Source organism: Mustela putorius, unplaced genomic scaffold, assembly GCF_011764305.1.
Source record: "Mustela putorius furo isolate JIRA1106 unplaced genomic scaffold, ASM1176430v1.1 tig00000731_pilon_pilon_pilon, whole genome shotgun sequence".
NCBI classification, from domain to species: domain Eukaryota; kingdom Metazoa; phylum Chordata; class Mammalia; order Carnivora; family Mustelidae; genus Mustela; species Mustela putorius.
This window is the reverse complement of record NW_025421461.1, coordinates 2,276,495-2,290,342: the sequence shown is the minus strand read 5'-3', so window position 1 is coordinate 2,290,342 and position 13,848 is coordinate 2,276,495. Positions and strand designations below refer to the sequence as shown.

Here is a 13,848-nt window from a genome sequence, read left to right as displayed (position 1 = left end):
GTTCTAGCATGGTAGTTGGGCGTTCACTCCAGCACGAGTGGGGTTAGAAATGAAGGGATTCTGGAGGCATAGATGGGGACAAAATCATGGCTATCTGCCAGCCCACACAGGATTCGTTTTGTCTTCTGCCGGCACAGGAATAGAACTGACTCTGCAGATACAGAATGACATTGGGGCCAAGGCCACCCTGAAGGAGTTCAGAGAGAAACTGGCAGGGGACGAGAAGCACCAACGGGCCATCAGGGTGCTTAGGGAGGAAGTGGAGAGCTTTGCGTCTCTATTCCCTCTGCCTGGCCTGCCTGAGTTCTAGAGGAGCTGCCCGCCTGCCCACACCTGCCCAGGAACCTGGTGTCCTTCTGAGTCAAGACGAAGACTGGCCCCATGCAGGACCCAGCTGCATCAACTTCTCCATGCCCTCTGAGGGGGTTTCTTTTTGGGCTTTCCTCAAATTAACCTCCTTCATGAATTCATGAATCAAAATTTGTTTTTAAGACCCACTGTTAGTAACTTAGTAATTTTGGGACGTTTTCAAGGTGTTTACATCTGACCCTTTCTCTCAGTTGTATAAATAGTTCTTATGGAAAAATGAAATACTTAGACTGGGTTCAGGGTAAGCGACTGGAAAGACCTCAGTAGGTGTACTCACCCTTCTCTGAGTTACTGGGTTCCCCCACACTGCGATAGACAACCACTCAAATTCAGAGCTGCCCCTTCTTGGTATCTTACTACGTGGAGGGCTGCCAAAGTAGGACTGACTGACGGCTGTCAAAACTGAGAAATTTTGAAGCTTCTGGTGAGTTCTACAAGGTGCTGCCCAGTATGGTAGGAGTTTCTCCACAGCGGCTCAGGACATTGTGGAAACAGCTGCCTTCACCCCCCACCCCTGGGGGCGGGGGTTGCTAGGTCTTATAGGGTGAGAACCAGCGGTGGCGGCAGTGGGGGGGATTCCCTGCCCTGTGCAGGATAACCAGCTCCCTCCTATAATCAGGAAACCAAATGTCACCTTCCCAGAGAAACTTTATTTTTCACAAAGCTGAAGTGCAAAACATAGATGACCATTTTTAATAATAAGCACAATCAAATTTGTAACCACAGAATGTCTACAAGAATTATAGCTTTAAAAAATACAACCAATTTTTATATTTCAAAAATATCTGAACTCAAATAAATTAATTTCTTAAAAAGTACACTTCTCAGACTATTTGTTTGGCATTGACTCTGGTTAAATTCCGGTGCAGCCCCACCCAGGAGCTGCAGTCACGCGGGTGTCCAAGGGGCGCGTGCTGGGACGAGCGCAGCTCACGCGGTGGTGGGACTCAGCGTTCACACGCGTGGACAAAAGAACATGCAGTAATAAAATAGCTCTCCAAAAATAACAGATACGAATTCATCACAGACTATGCTTTTCACTGTGGCCTTTTTAAAAGGTGGCATTTTTTTTTTTTAGCCCAAGCTGTACAGCCAGCCAGCATTGGGCAGTCAGTGAGCGAGGCACCCCATAGTCCTGCCTGGAGGGCGCCCCTGGGGCCTGGGGTCCAGCATGTTCTTGGCGTTCACTCCAGCACGAGTGGGGACGGGCTGCTTGCAGACTCCATGGCGGGTGGGTGACACACCAGTCCCCATCTGCCTTAACTTTGGGAGCCATGATCCTGCCAAGCCAGTCTTGGCTCCCCCTTTCCGGAACTGAAGACAAACACCACCTCCAATATCCCCTCACAACGTGGCCTCCATTTTGGAGCTGAACAATTATTCCCAGGAAGCTGGGGCTCCCTAGCAGCAGTTTAATTCACTGCAAAGTGCTTGCGCGGGGCTCCCTTCTGCCCCAGCCCCCACTTCCTCCTCCCCACGGCCATAACCAAACCTTGACAGGTAAGATCAGATTAGGTGAAGGCTCACAGCTTTCTCTGAGGGCTCAGGAACACTTGGTGTGCTCAGACTTTTGCAGCTGAGACTGGTGGTCTTTCCAGCCAGAGGCAAAAATTTGATGCTTTTTCTGTTTCAAGGTCTGTTAATACCATATCTCCTTGGAAGATTCCAGTTCCATCACTTTCTATCACAGGACTGGGGAAGAGCCAGAGGGCTGGCTGGTGGGCTTCAGAGCACAAACCAAGGCACTTTCTTCTGAGCTTTCTAGGGAGATGGGAAGTAAAACCGGATTGCTGGCTTGGGAGATGGGTTCCTCAGAAGGTGATCGGTACTTGTGGATGGGTTCCCCACCAGCTGAGTGTTACCAGCTGGGCAGTAGCATGAGATGCTTCCCTGCCTTGCAACACCCCCAGGGAGGTGGGGGCATGCATCCAGCACTGGCAGAAGTGGGTGGTCAGTGTGTAGGCGAGCTCTTGCTGCTCTCAGCCTCCGAAACACATCACGGAACTGTAGCAACCCTGGCACTTGGGGTACAATCTGTTGACCTTCCTGGTATTTGAACTGGGCTGTGTTCTTTGTCTGAGGTGGAAACCTACTGTACCTTAAATATAGCAACAAAGAAGTTAAAAGCTGGATGGGAAATGACGGCGGGGGGGGACCATGGTTCATTTCCAAATTCTGGTGCAAGTCATGTAACTTCAGCCACTACAGTAAATCATGGATAAGTCACGATTTCTAAAATCTGAAGATTCTACCAAAGGAGCAAGATCCCTAAGGAAACAGCGGCTCAGGTCAGAGCATCCCAAGGGCCCCGGTGCTACAAAGGCTCTGATGACTCTGTCACATGGAGTTTCTAGAAATCACCGCTGCAGGGCCACTAGCTGATCAGCCTGCTCTCGGCCTGGACCTGCTTGAAAAAGGGTTGGGGGTGGGGCAGGAAGTGTGACTAGATGAGAATTAAAGCCGAAATAAACCCCATACACACTTCTGGTGCCTGGGACTTCAAAGGGAGTCAGGACTGACAAAGTAGTAAGAGGCACAGATGTCCTCTATTTTCTGCGAAGTGTTTTTAACACGTTTTATTTGAGACAAAACTCAAATGAAAATTCATAAAGAGAGGAGTCCCACTGTATAGGGCTCCCCCCACCTTCAGATTGAGATGAAGGACTTCCCAGTGGGTTCTCCAAAGTGGAGGGGGTCTGGGAAGTGCAGGTTCACGGTGTCCAGCGCCTCCCAATCTGGCTCTGTCCCAGCACCACCTTGAAATCCCTCTGGAAAGAAACACCCCTGGCATCCAGCCATCCTTTGAAATGGCCACAATGGAAAGTTAGACTTTAACCAAAATTTAAAACCTAGAATCTACCTACTGGTCCGTGAAGCCATGCAGGAAGGTTAAGGAGAAAATCCTTCCTTAGTTGAGCCGGAGGCCAGCCCCAGGACAGGACATGCCTGTTCTGCTCACCCCCGCCTGGTCCCTCGCCTCAGCCTCCTGGGCCTTTGTAACCATCCCTGAGACAGAGCTTCCACGCAAACCCCCTCCAAAGTGACATCTACTTCAGAGCACTGTAGTGATGGCTTTTGCTGCTGGAATGCCACGGAGGACTGACCTTCTGCCTTGATCAGTTTCCTGGGTGACAGCACGGTGACACCACTGTGCTGTCCACGATGGTGTGACACAGAAAAGAAAAGTTAACGAAGGTACCAATGATTACTTTCAGTCTTGTCAGTGGACCCCAGAGACCTTCCCGTGCCATGGAGATAAAGTGTCGTAAGGTCATGTCCCTGGAGGCATGAGCAGACAACAGTGAGCCGCCCAGTTAGAGAACAAAACAGCATCTTGAACATGAGGGACACTGGAGGCAGCGATGAAGCGGGGAGGCCACGGAGAGAAACAGGCTTTCTACACAGCCTTCACCACGTGCAAACACAAGCTTCGCCTTTCGAAGCTGCCAAGTCGTTCCTGGCGACTCTTCTGCGTGGGAACATATGCAACGGGCACAGGTACAAAGAAAACCCATGGGATGTAGACAGACCGTCTGCCACAGAAGGTTCTTTCTCAATCCCAGGCTCAGAAGCAAAATCACACACCTCCTTCCAGGACTGGGGGCCCTGACAGAAGCCGACGGCCGGGAGCCAATGGAGGAGCTGGACAAGGAAGGGGCCACAGGAGTGACATGACACGAACACTCGTCTCGGGTCCCTGCCTGCCCTACACGGCCTCCGTGGTGCACCATGGAGCTGCCGGGGAGGCAGATCTCGACAGCAAGACCCCAAGGACACAGTATGCAGCGCCCAGAGACGTGCACGCCCAGGAGCAACCGCCTTCTGGCCAGTCCGGGTCCGGGTCTGCTGCACAATTCTCTCGGACCACGTTAAAAAGCTGTCATACTAAGGGTTTTCCCTACTTGGAGGAAAAAAACGGGGGAAAAAGAGTATAAAAATTGCAAGGTTGCAAGAAATTCTCCATCTACAAACCAACAGCAACTGTGTCAGGGGCATTAGGGAGGTCACGGCGAGTGAAGTGGGGACTGTCTCCTTCCCTGGGGGGAGGGCTCACGTGGGGCTGGGAGTGAGCTGCTGCAAGGTGAGTGGCCGCGGTGAGGTAACCATACCTGGGGGGCTCGAGTGCGGTGGGAGTGAACAGGGGTGAGGTTTGTGTATTTGCGGGGGCGGCGCGGGGGCAGAAGTGAGCAGTGGGGAGGCTCCCATGGGCCAGGTCCATGAAGACAGCCATGCAAGGAGGCTTTCCTCCTTCCCGGAGAAGACCCTGGCCCTGGGTTCTCGCCAGCTGGGCTGCCTTCCCAGACCAACCAGCTGGGCAGAACCCCACTGTCCCCATGCCCAGGAGACCCTGCAAGAGGTAGTGAAGTGGTTGCAAAGGTTTGCTGTGGGTAGAGGACTGGGGGAGGGAGGGGGACCTCGGCTGAGACCCAGCACATCTGCCGACCGTCCCCAAGAGCACAGTGTGGCCTCATGGCCTCCAGCCTCCCAGAGGCCTGCTGGCTCCCCAACCCTTGCACAGTGCTGACGGCCTCGAGGCCTCACGGCCCTGCCCGTCTCCCAGGCTCTCTAGCTACGAGTGTGGTTCTCACTCACAAGCAAGGACGAGTGCCTAACTCTAGCTACTCCTGCTGCCCCGGAAAAAGCAGCGGCAAAGACCACCCACTGGCACTTCTGTGCCTAGTGCGGAAGCCAGGACCAGACAGGGTAATGCTCGCTCTCCCTACAGCCTCGGGGCCCAGAAGGTTCTGTGTCTGCCAGCGCCCAGCTGAGGCAGAGCTGCCTCCCTCCACCTCACTCATCCAGGGGCCTCCTCCGGGATGGTGGGCTCTAGGGGGCCGGAGGGAAGGACCCCAGGTGGGATCTGGATGAGGCAATGGATGGTCTGTCGTCCTGTCCCCCACTAAACTGTTCCAGGGAACGGAGTGCTTCCCCTGATCTGGCCACCCAGTGTTTGGGAGCTGACCCTGCCAGCATGCCCCTCCTGTCTAGGTTTCACCTTTCTGCCCTTCATCCCGCCCCATCGAGAGAGTGCTGGCTCCCTCCCGGCCTGCTGCCCAGTCCTCAGGAAGCCAAGTGGCCCCCCTCCCGACCGCAGGAGCCACTCCTTGCTAGGTGGAGTCGGGTCTGTCGCTGTCCTCACTGACGCCGAGAACCAGGCACCCACCTCTGCCCGAGTCCACCTCCCAGCCCACCCAACGCCACCCGGGGACCGGGGCTGCCACCTTGCGTTCCCTCCCCCGATGACACCAGAAGTCTCAAAAGCTCAGAGGCCTGCTCGCTCACGCCCCCCCCCTCCCTGTACCCTGGGTCACAGGTCTCGGTCACAGTAGCTGGGGCGGATGTCAGATCTTGTACAAAAAGCTGGGCACGTAGTCGAACCTGAGCGTGGGGCGGCCGGTTCCGGGAGCCTCCTGCGTGTAGCGCAGCTTCAGCAGCTCGGCCAGGTGCTGGACCACCTTCACGTCCTCGTTCACCAGGCCCAGGGTCAGCTTCAGAAAGCTCGCCTGGCGTCCAGCAACCACGTCCGGGGTCTCCTGGTCGTGTGCGGGCAGGTGCAGGTGGTGGCAGAAAGTGTAGAGGAAGGCCTTGGAGCAGAGCTCGGTCAGCACGGTTTGGACGTGCAGGTAGTAGGTGCTGCCCCGCTTAATCTGCGTGCGGTGGTCGGCCAGCCGGGGCACCAGGGCGCCCCGGTATAGGGGGCAGCGGAGGGCCTTGTTGTCTAGGTCCAGGACGCTGGTGTAGCGGCTATAGCGGCTCAGGGCGTGGAGGCTGCTGGTGCCAGCGGGGGACGCCACCCTGAAACACACAGGCCAGCGTCAGGAGGAAAGGCTTGGGCCCGGCCGGCTCCCACCAGCCAACGCTCCCTCGCTCTTTCTGGAAGGCAAATCTGACCCTGATGCCCTTCAAAGGGCTCCTCACCACCCTTGCGATCAAGTCTGAGTGCCTGGGCGTGGCCCATGGGCCTCTCAAACCCCATCTGTGACTTCCACGATGACTTCCTGGAAGCCATGCCACACTCTCAGTAGGGCCTCAAAACCCCGGGCCTGTAGGCTCTGCCCAGGGAACCCTTCCCTCCCATTTGTCCTTGCCTCTACGCCAACTTAAACCTTACCCAGCCACTCCTGATCCCCTCCCTCAGCTTCTCTACTTTTTTACTTTGTGACCTTGGCCAAGTTCCCTACCCCCTCTGAGCCCCATCTGTAACACAGGGATAACCAGTCCTGCCTCACGCAGTCACTGCACAGACAAAATTGGTCGTGTTTAGGACAGTGCCTGGCCCTCAGTCTTGACAGCCTAGCACCGAACAATATGGGGACGGCCATTTATCTCCTGTCTCTCCCACCGCACGGCGCCTCTGCGGGCCGGGACTGGCTGAACTTGCCTCAAGCCCAGTGCCCGCTACGGCCCGCACAGAGCACAGGCAGGCAAGGCTAGCCCAGGGAGGGAAGGGATCAGGGTGACCCACCCTAGTAAGCAGCTCTTTAAAACCCTCTAGATCAGTCTTCCCAGAGAAGCCAGAGTCGGCCGGCCTTGCAGTCCGGCAAAGGTCTGGCTGACCAGAGATTTCAGACCAACACACATCTGGAATTCACAGCTTGTGTTAGGTCTCAGGTACTGCGTACAGAGGAATGACAGGCACTTGGGGGACCAAGGCAATCTCATTATATTTTTTCCTTCCTGGGTGTTGTCATGTCCTTGTACAGTTAACAGCATCTGCTGTGTGCCAGGCAGCAACCTGGGGGCAGAGGAGGGAGTGAGGTATGAGCCTGGTCGGCTGGGAAGATAAAACATGCCCAGGGGACCCCGAGTGAAAGAGGGAGCACCAGGGCCAGGAAGGTTCTGGAGGAACGGGCCTTATAACAAAGGTGGGCTCCGAGAACCTGGGATGGCATCCGGACCACACAAGAGCAGGGTCACAGACGAAAAGACAGAACCACACAGGCCATGCGTCCTGGAAACCACGAGGCGAGCAGTGGGCTATGGCCCTCGTCACATGGGTGATGAGGCCAGGCAGCTCCCTGGCTTCTCGGGGACCCAGGCCTCCTCAGCCACACTACCAATGTGCTCAGGCAACCTCCACCCCAGGAGGGGCCCCGTCCATAATGCCCCCAAATGCCAAATGCCCCCTTGAGCTGGGCACATCTGGCCCCTCCGAGGTTCTGCTGCGGTGGCAAAGCCAGGCCTCCCCTCCCCATGCTCCTGCCCCTCCACTCCAGCCCCCTTCATGCTGAACACCCGGCCTCAGGCCCGGCCGTCCCCAGGGAGCTCTGGCACCCCACATCTCCCCACAGGAGTCTTCCCACAACACTCCTCACCAGGGGGCAAGGCAGCATGGAAAGCGGCAAGCCCACACCTCTGGTCCCGGTGACACTGCAAGGTGACTGAGAGCCTCCGGCTTCACCTCCCACACCTTAGATTCCTTAACGTCCGTCCCAATGCCGGGGGTAGGCTCTGGGTGGATGCGAACACCGAGGCCCAGAAAGGGGCCGTGACTCACGCAAGGTCCCCCAGCTGCAAAGTGGCTGAGGCAGGACTCAACCAGGGCCTCTGACCCACCTCCTAGCACCTCCTCCCATCCGTACTGAGTTGTCCAGGGCCTGTTCCTGCAACTTGGCAAGCAATACAATTTTCCTTCATTCTGATGTAAAATAATGGGAAACCAACATGGTTATCTGCCCATCGCGTACCCACAAGTGATGGATCCAATGCATGAGCATCTGCAGGCAGAAGGCCTACTTTAGGGGGAAAAAAGTCAAGCACTAATGCAGCTGGCAGCTATGGAGGGGGGAGTCTTTAAAAATGGTTCATCATCAGAGCTGGTTTTCACTGCAGTCCAGAGCACCTGAGTGGGGAGAGACTCTCCTGGGTCTCAATTCTCAGATTCCAGGTTAACCTAGCACACAGGTTAACCCAGCTCCCCCAGACCGGAGCTCCCCCCATTCCCATCTCCACCCTGGGCAAGGAAGTTCATGGCCACACAAAGGCCCCTCTTCTACTATGACTCTTTAATGCCCATCCTCAGATGGGCATCCTCCTGCCTCCCAGTTTCAGCACTGGTTCTGCCAGCTGGGGTGACTCACCACTGATACCCATAGCTCTGAGCACTTCCTCAAAGGGCGAGCACAGCAAAGGGTGTTACGTTCTTTCCAGACGTGACCCTTTCCTGCAGCTCTCCACACATGAAGCCTGGGAAGCCCGGCTCACAGGTGCGTTCAACAAGCTTTGCTGGGTGAATGAGAGACAGAAGAGGCCTGGTCCAAAAATCCACAGGGCCGATCGTAGAAGCATCAGAACCCACAGCGCCCCTCCCTACCTGCCCTGGGCCACAACTCCACGGCTTTTGTCTCTGGATACATTCAGATGGTGTCTGCCATCTACCTCCCAGGATTTCCTCGGGAGAGCTGTGGCAAATCCAGTCCCCACTCCAGTGACATGCCCCCTAGCGAACAAGGCCTAGAGCCCCCGCACACTATCTCACACCAGAGCAGGACCCTCTGGAGGCAGCCCTTGCCATTCCCCAACACCTGTGCACGTCTAGAAGGTCTGGGAAGGTGAGCACTGGGAGACGCTCCCCCTCTCGGGACTGTTTGCAATGCTCTCGTCTGTCACTTCTGATGGGCCTCTCGCCTCCTCAGAGGGATGGCTAAAGGCTCTGAAGGTGGGCTGGTGAGGGCCCCACTCAGCATTGGCGGCCCTGGCCAGCCTCCCTTCAGCCTGTGTGCATCCCTGCCAGGTTATCAGAGACGTGCTCTCACTGATCAGACACAGACCAGATGCAATGGGCCTTTCCACACCCGCTCTCACGAGACAGGTCTTGGCAACTCCGTCTATAGACAGAAAGAGCCTGAGACGTCAAGCTGACAGTATGGTGACAGAGCGGGGACTGGTGTGAGGGACGCTCCCCAACCCCGAAGACGGTGCTCGGCCTGTCACGGGGATGCACCACGGCTGACTCACCGTATGATTCTGGCTGTGGGCTGAGGGGCTAGCGTTTCACAGTCCTCTATAAATATTTGGGTAATGATCATCCAGGGATCCGACCCTCTCATAGTGGAGGAGAGACTTGTTCATGTGCCCACAGTGGCTGACTACTGGCCCAGGACTCAGACCACCTCCTGCCTTCTCCTCCACCTCAGGGAGCCCACCCACCAGCTACCCTCTCTTGCAGCCACAGACTTTATAAACTGACCACAGCAGGCTTCCCAAGGCAGCCCCGCTCAGGCCTCAGAACCCTCAACGCCGTACTCCCGCTGGGTACCTGACGGAACGGAGCTGGCAGAAAAGATTACTTCTTTTGCCATCCCAGCCCGTTTTTAAGGAGGGAATTTCAGGGAAAGCCTCTGGGAAGGGCAAGACTGTCGTGAGCCTGGTCCTGGATAAGCCAGCTGACAACAGACTGAAGTGCATTTTACATTCTCCATCTTTTGGTGGAGAAAAAGGGAAAAGGGTCAGGGCTGGGGTGAGGGGAGACACTCGGAGAAGTGGTATGTGTATGCAAGGGACAAGAACCCGTTCTTCCACCAAGATCAGGGGCAAATGCGATCCCTGAAAAGCCCTTGCCTTGCTGGGACAGACAAGCTACACCTGAGCACAGAGCTGGCATCAGCAGAGGGACCGGATCCTGGGAGGAAGGACACAGTCTGCAAGGGCGCCCGGGGCAGCCTCTCACTCCCGAGCCTGTGTCTGCGCCCATAAGCAAGGGCCCTGCTCGGTCTCCTGGGCGGCCCGAAGAAGGGGCTGCTCCAGGGGTCTGGGCCATGTCACACCAAGTCCCCATGTCATCACTCTTTTCCCACACTGGCAAGCTCGTCCTCCTGGTGCCTCAGCCAAAGACCCCCAGCCTTCCCCAGGCAGCCCCTCCCTCACTTCCCACACGTCACTCAGTCTCCCCCTCTGTTTCCTTAAAACACACGATGCACCTGCTGTTGGCACTCCCCTTCCTGTCACCCATCTCCCCTGGAGAACTATGAATTCCTCCAGGCCAATTCCCTTGCTCAGGCACCTCCAGACGACGCCCCAGCACCCACCAGCACAACCAGTGAGCCAAGGCAGTACGTGGAGGCGCCCCCTGCTTAAACACCACTGCCACGACACCACGGAAAGCCTAACACAGCAAGAGTTAGAGCGAGGGCGGGGTGACTCCTGCAAGAGGGGCAAACACAAGGCCACTGGAGTGACGGTGACCTCGCTGATACTAGGGAACAATGCAAAAGGAGAGTCGAAAAATTGGAACGAACGACTGCTGATTGCAGCGTGGCAGAAATCCCTTCTCTCTTCCCATGGGCATGGGAAGCACAGGCTGGCTGTGTCAGCACCCCTGTCTTACAGATGTGCCAAGTGGGTGCAGAGACGGGAACGAGGAAACGGAACACCGTGCCTACTCCGAGGGAAAGAGACCCTTGGGCCAGACAACTTGTCAAGTAGTATTTGAAAAAAACACAATGAGTCTACTGCAACATAAGCATTGTGGGAAAATGAAATAGAAAGCATTCAAGCAGAGAAGTGGCTCTTGCATTTCTGGAGGTGGGGGGGCGAGACAGCCTTCTAAGGACAGTGGAATGAAAGCCACGGGGGTCCCCTGATGTCCCTGTCACAGTGATGGTTGCCATCTTCTAGGACTATCACAGCCCTTTCTCAGAAGCCAACCTCTCCTCCGTCATTTACACCAGAGTGTGAATTTGAGAATCAGAAAGAATCTGAAATTTAGAAGTCTGGTTGCTCCCCAAACCTTAACGTATACCAGAGAAACTCCAGGTCTTGCCCTAGACCAACTGAACCAGAACCTCTGTGGGGGGCAGGGAGATGACCCAGAACTCCATGATCTAGAAAACTCTCCTAAATAATTCTGACACAGCAGGTCACGGGCCAGGGCTGGCAACCAGCACTGAACGGCAATCCCTCCTACGACGGATGACGAAACAGAAGACCAGAGAAAGGGAATGATCTGCCGAAAGTTACAGAAGCAGCTGGTGTTGAGGGCCCAGTCTGGAAGCCAGGTCCCCCTACTCTGGGCCCACCACGTGAACCTATGCACCTCCCCCAGAGGGCTGTACGTCCAAAGCCTCGTCTCTAACAGGATGGGGCCCTTCCCCACCCGCCCCTACGGGCAACCAGTTACCTCTGCAGGCCAATAAGCTTCCACTTCTGAAAATCCGTGATATGCAAAGGAGAACAGACCCAGTGCTTCACCGGTTTGGCATAACGGCTGTGGTTGGGGACAAAGATGGACAGCGCCGTCACCAGCTTCCTCACTATGGCCTCGTCCTCCCCCAGGACCACAAGTGTCCTTCCGCTGAGCAGGGAGTAGATGGCCGGGTGGGCAAAGGGGTACTGACGGATGAATTTTAAGGCGTTCTGGCCGGCCCTCTTTTTATGCCTCTCGGAAGAGGAGCCGCTGGAATGAGCGGAGGCGGGAGTCCGGTCTGAGCTGGTGGAGGTTACACTGCTCATGTTGCTGGCAGTGTCCGAGCAGGTGTCCAAGCTGGTCTTACTGACGTCCCGGCTCGCCAGCAGGCGATCTGGGTCCAGTTCATCAGCAGGGAAGCCTTCGGAACTGTCGTCTCGGGAAGGGTTGGCATTTTCCAATGCAAAGTCCACATGGAACCCCTGATCCTTCTGCCTATAGCGCTGCGGGGGGATGCTCACGACTCCGTCCTGGTCCAAGGGCATGTGGGCTGGAGGGGAGAGGGGCACCCGCAGACTGTCACTCTCCTTCCCAATGCAGCAGGAGGTGTCTATTTGTGACGGGGGGGTTTCTAAGCTGCCCTCCTCTGCCTCACCCAGCTCCGGCGGGCTGACGCTGGCCCGGAAGTGGATGGCTCCGTCACTGTCATCTGCATAGGATTCTTCTTCATTAATGGCACTTGGGTAGCTGGCCTTAAAATCGTCAGGGATGAGGGCCTCCGAGGGGCAGGTGCTGAGGACTTCAATACTGTCCTCGCTGATGGTCCTGTGGCTGACCGCTTTGCTCCGGACCACCTGGGGGCTCAGTGGCACCGTGAGGCTGGCCTGGCTGTCAGACTTAGGCAGCACAGCAGCGGACTTCTCTGTGCCTAGAACCTCGATGCTTTCGCCACTGCTGATGCTCCCTTTCATATCCATATCCAGGTAGTCCAAGTTTTCCTGGGGGTCAAGACTGCTCATTTCTGTCACCTCCACTTCCTTGTACTCCTCATCTCCAAGTTCCTGCTCCATCTTGATGGGCACAGACTCCACACTGGACTTGTAAGAACCTACGCTAATTAACACTTGAGGAATTGGACATTCCTCCAAAGATCTGGAAGGCGGCCTGCCTGGACCAGGCCTAGGGGGTGCACTCTCTTGTTTCTCTGCCACCCTGTCATCGACCTCCACAAAATCTTCGAAGAGAAAGTTTGTTATATGCTGTTGTTTTAGAAGTGCTCTGTCAATCTGGCTGGTCAGGAGGTAGCACAGGTCTCCTCTGAACATGTGCTCTATGTGGCTGAGCTGAGCCAGGGTCTGGGTGAAATATTCAGTGTCACAGAGCTCTTCCAAGGTCTTCAGCTTCTTGTCAAAACACTTGGTGGACTTTGCTTTGATGAGTTTTGGGGTATAAGCAGGTCTGCAGGTGTAAAGGTCTGTGTCAGCAGACTCATCAAGGTTAGAGGTAGCGGCTGCCTGGCTGGCCTGATCCTGGGTGTGTTCCGACTCCCCAGGACACGGAGCAGACCCCTTCAACTTTCGATGCGGGTACGAGCGGATCTGTTTCAGCAGGTCTTGATGTTCAATGATGGACTTCTCTACACTGGCCAGTTCATTGGCTTTCTCAATTGCCTGAGATGAGTAAAAGCCTTTGTCATTGGCTTTCTTCTGGATCTCCGTTTCCGTGTGCAGCACTGTCCTGGTGTAATCCAAGTCTTTCAGTTTTTTTTCAAGTTCTCCCGCAAAAGCCTTCCTGTTGCCTGTCTTCAAGCACTCAGAAGCTTTGGAAAATTCAGCCGAGAGCTCTTGAAACTGCTGCATGATTTTGTGCTGGTCCGCTGAGATATAAGCCATGCAAAAGGGCCTCACAAAGCCCCGGGCCTCTAGGTCGTACAGGGTAAGGTGGTGCACATAGGCAAAGGCTCCCTCCTTGGAGTCTCCCAGCACCACCTTGGAGTCCTCCACAAAGTTAAGCTTGGGGTAGGCAGAACCAGGGGGATGGCCCACAAAGGAAGCCTGGTAATCCACAGACATGATCCGCAAGGAGAAATAATTGAGATCGAAAGTACCAAAAACTTTGGTGTCATTGGGGATGGTCAGCAAGGGCTGGGGTCCCACCTGCTCCGAGAACTCGGAAATAAGGATGAAGTCCCGAGAGAACTTGGCCCCGGACAGTTTGGACCATGGGTTGGCTCCCTGGCTGGCGAAGGGGAAGAGTGGCACCGAGTACTCTTCCGGCAGGGGGGGCTCATTGTAAGGCTCCTCTTCGTACTCCTCCTCTTTGGTGAAGGCCACCACGTCAGGGGCGCTGATCAT

The 13,848-nt window shown here is 55.7% G+C and overlaps 2 protein-coding genes across 3 annotated transcripts in view; one reads left to right on the top strand and one right to left on the bottom strand.

Moving 5' to 3' along the window:
• SHMT1 (serine hydroxymethyltransferase 1) overlaps window positions 1-1,187 on the top strand; it is a 24,991-nt gene extending 23,804 nt beyond the window's left edge. For both annotated transcript variants that reach the window (XM_004776535.3, XM_004776534.3), the window contains exon 12: window positions 138-1,187. In XM_004776535.3, coding sequence (XP_004776592.1) covers window positions 138-310 — 173 coding nt within the window. In that variant the 3' untranslated portion in view covers window positions 311-1,187. The remainder of the gene's footprint in view (window positions 1-137) is intronic.
• Window positions 1,000-13,848, bottom strand: SMCR8 (SMCR8-C9orf72 complex subunit). Its single transcript, XM_004776536.3, has 2 exons — window positions 11,489-13,848; window positions 1,000-6,165 (listed from the first exon to the last, which is right to left on the bottom strand). The coding sequence occupies exons 1-2, from the start codon at window positions 13,846-13,848 to the stop codon at window positions 5,712-5,714; spliced, it is 2,814 nt and encodes a 937-aa protein (XP_004776593.1). The 3' UTR covers window positions 1,000-5,711.

Coding starts and splice junctions, on each gene's coding strand:
- SMCR8 (XM_004776536.3), bottom strand. CDS start 13,848: ATGATCAGCGCCCCTGACGTGGTGGCCTTCACCAAAGAGGAGGAGTAC. Junction 6,166..11,488: donor AAGCTTATTGGCCTGCAGAG/GTAACTGGTTGC, acceptor TGTGTGTTTCAG/GGTGGCGTCCCCCGCTGGCA.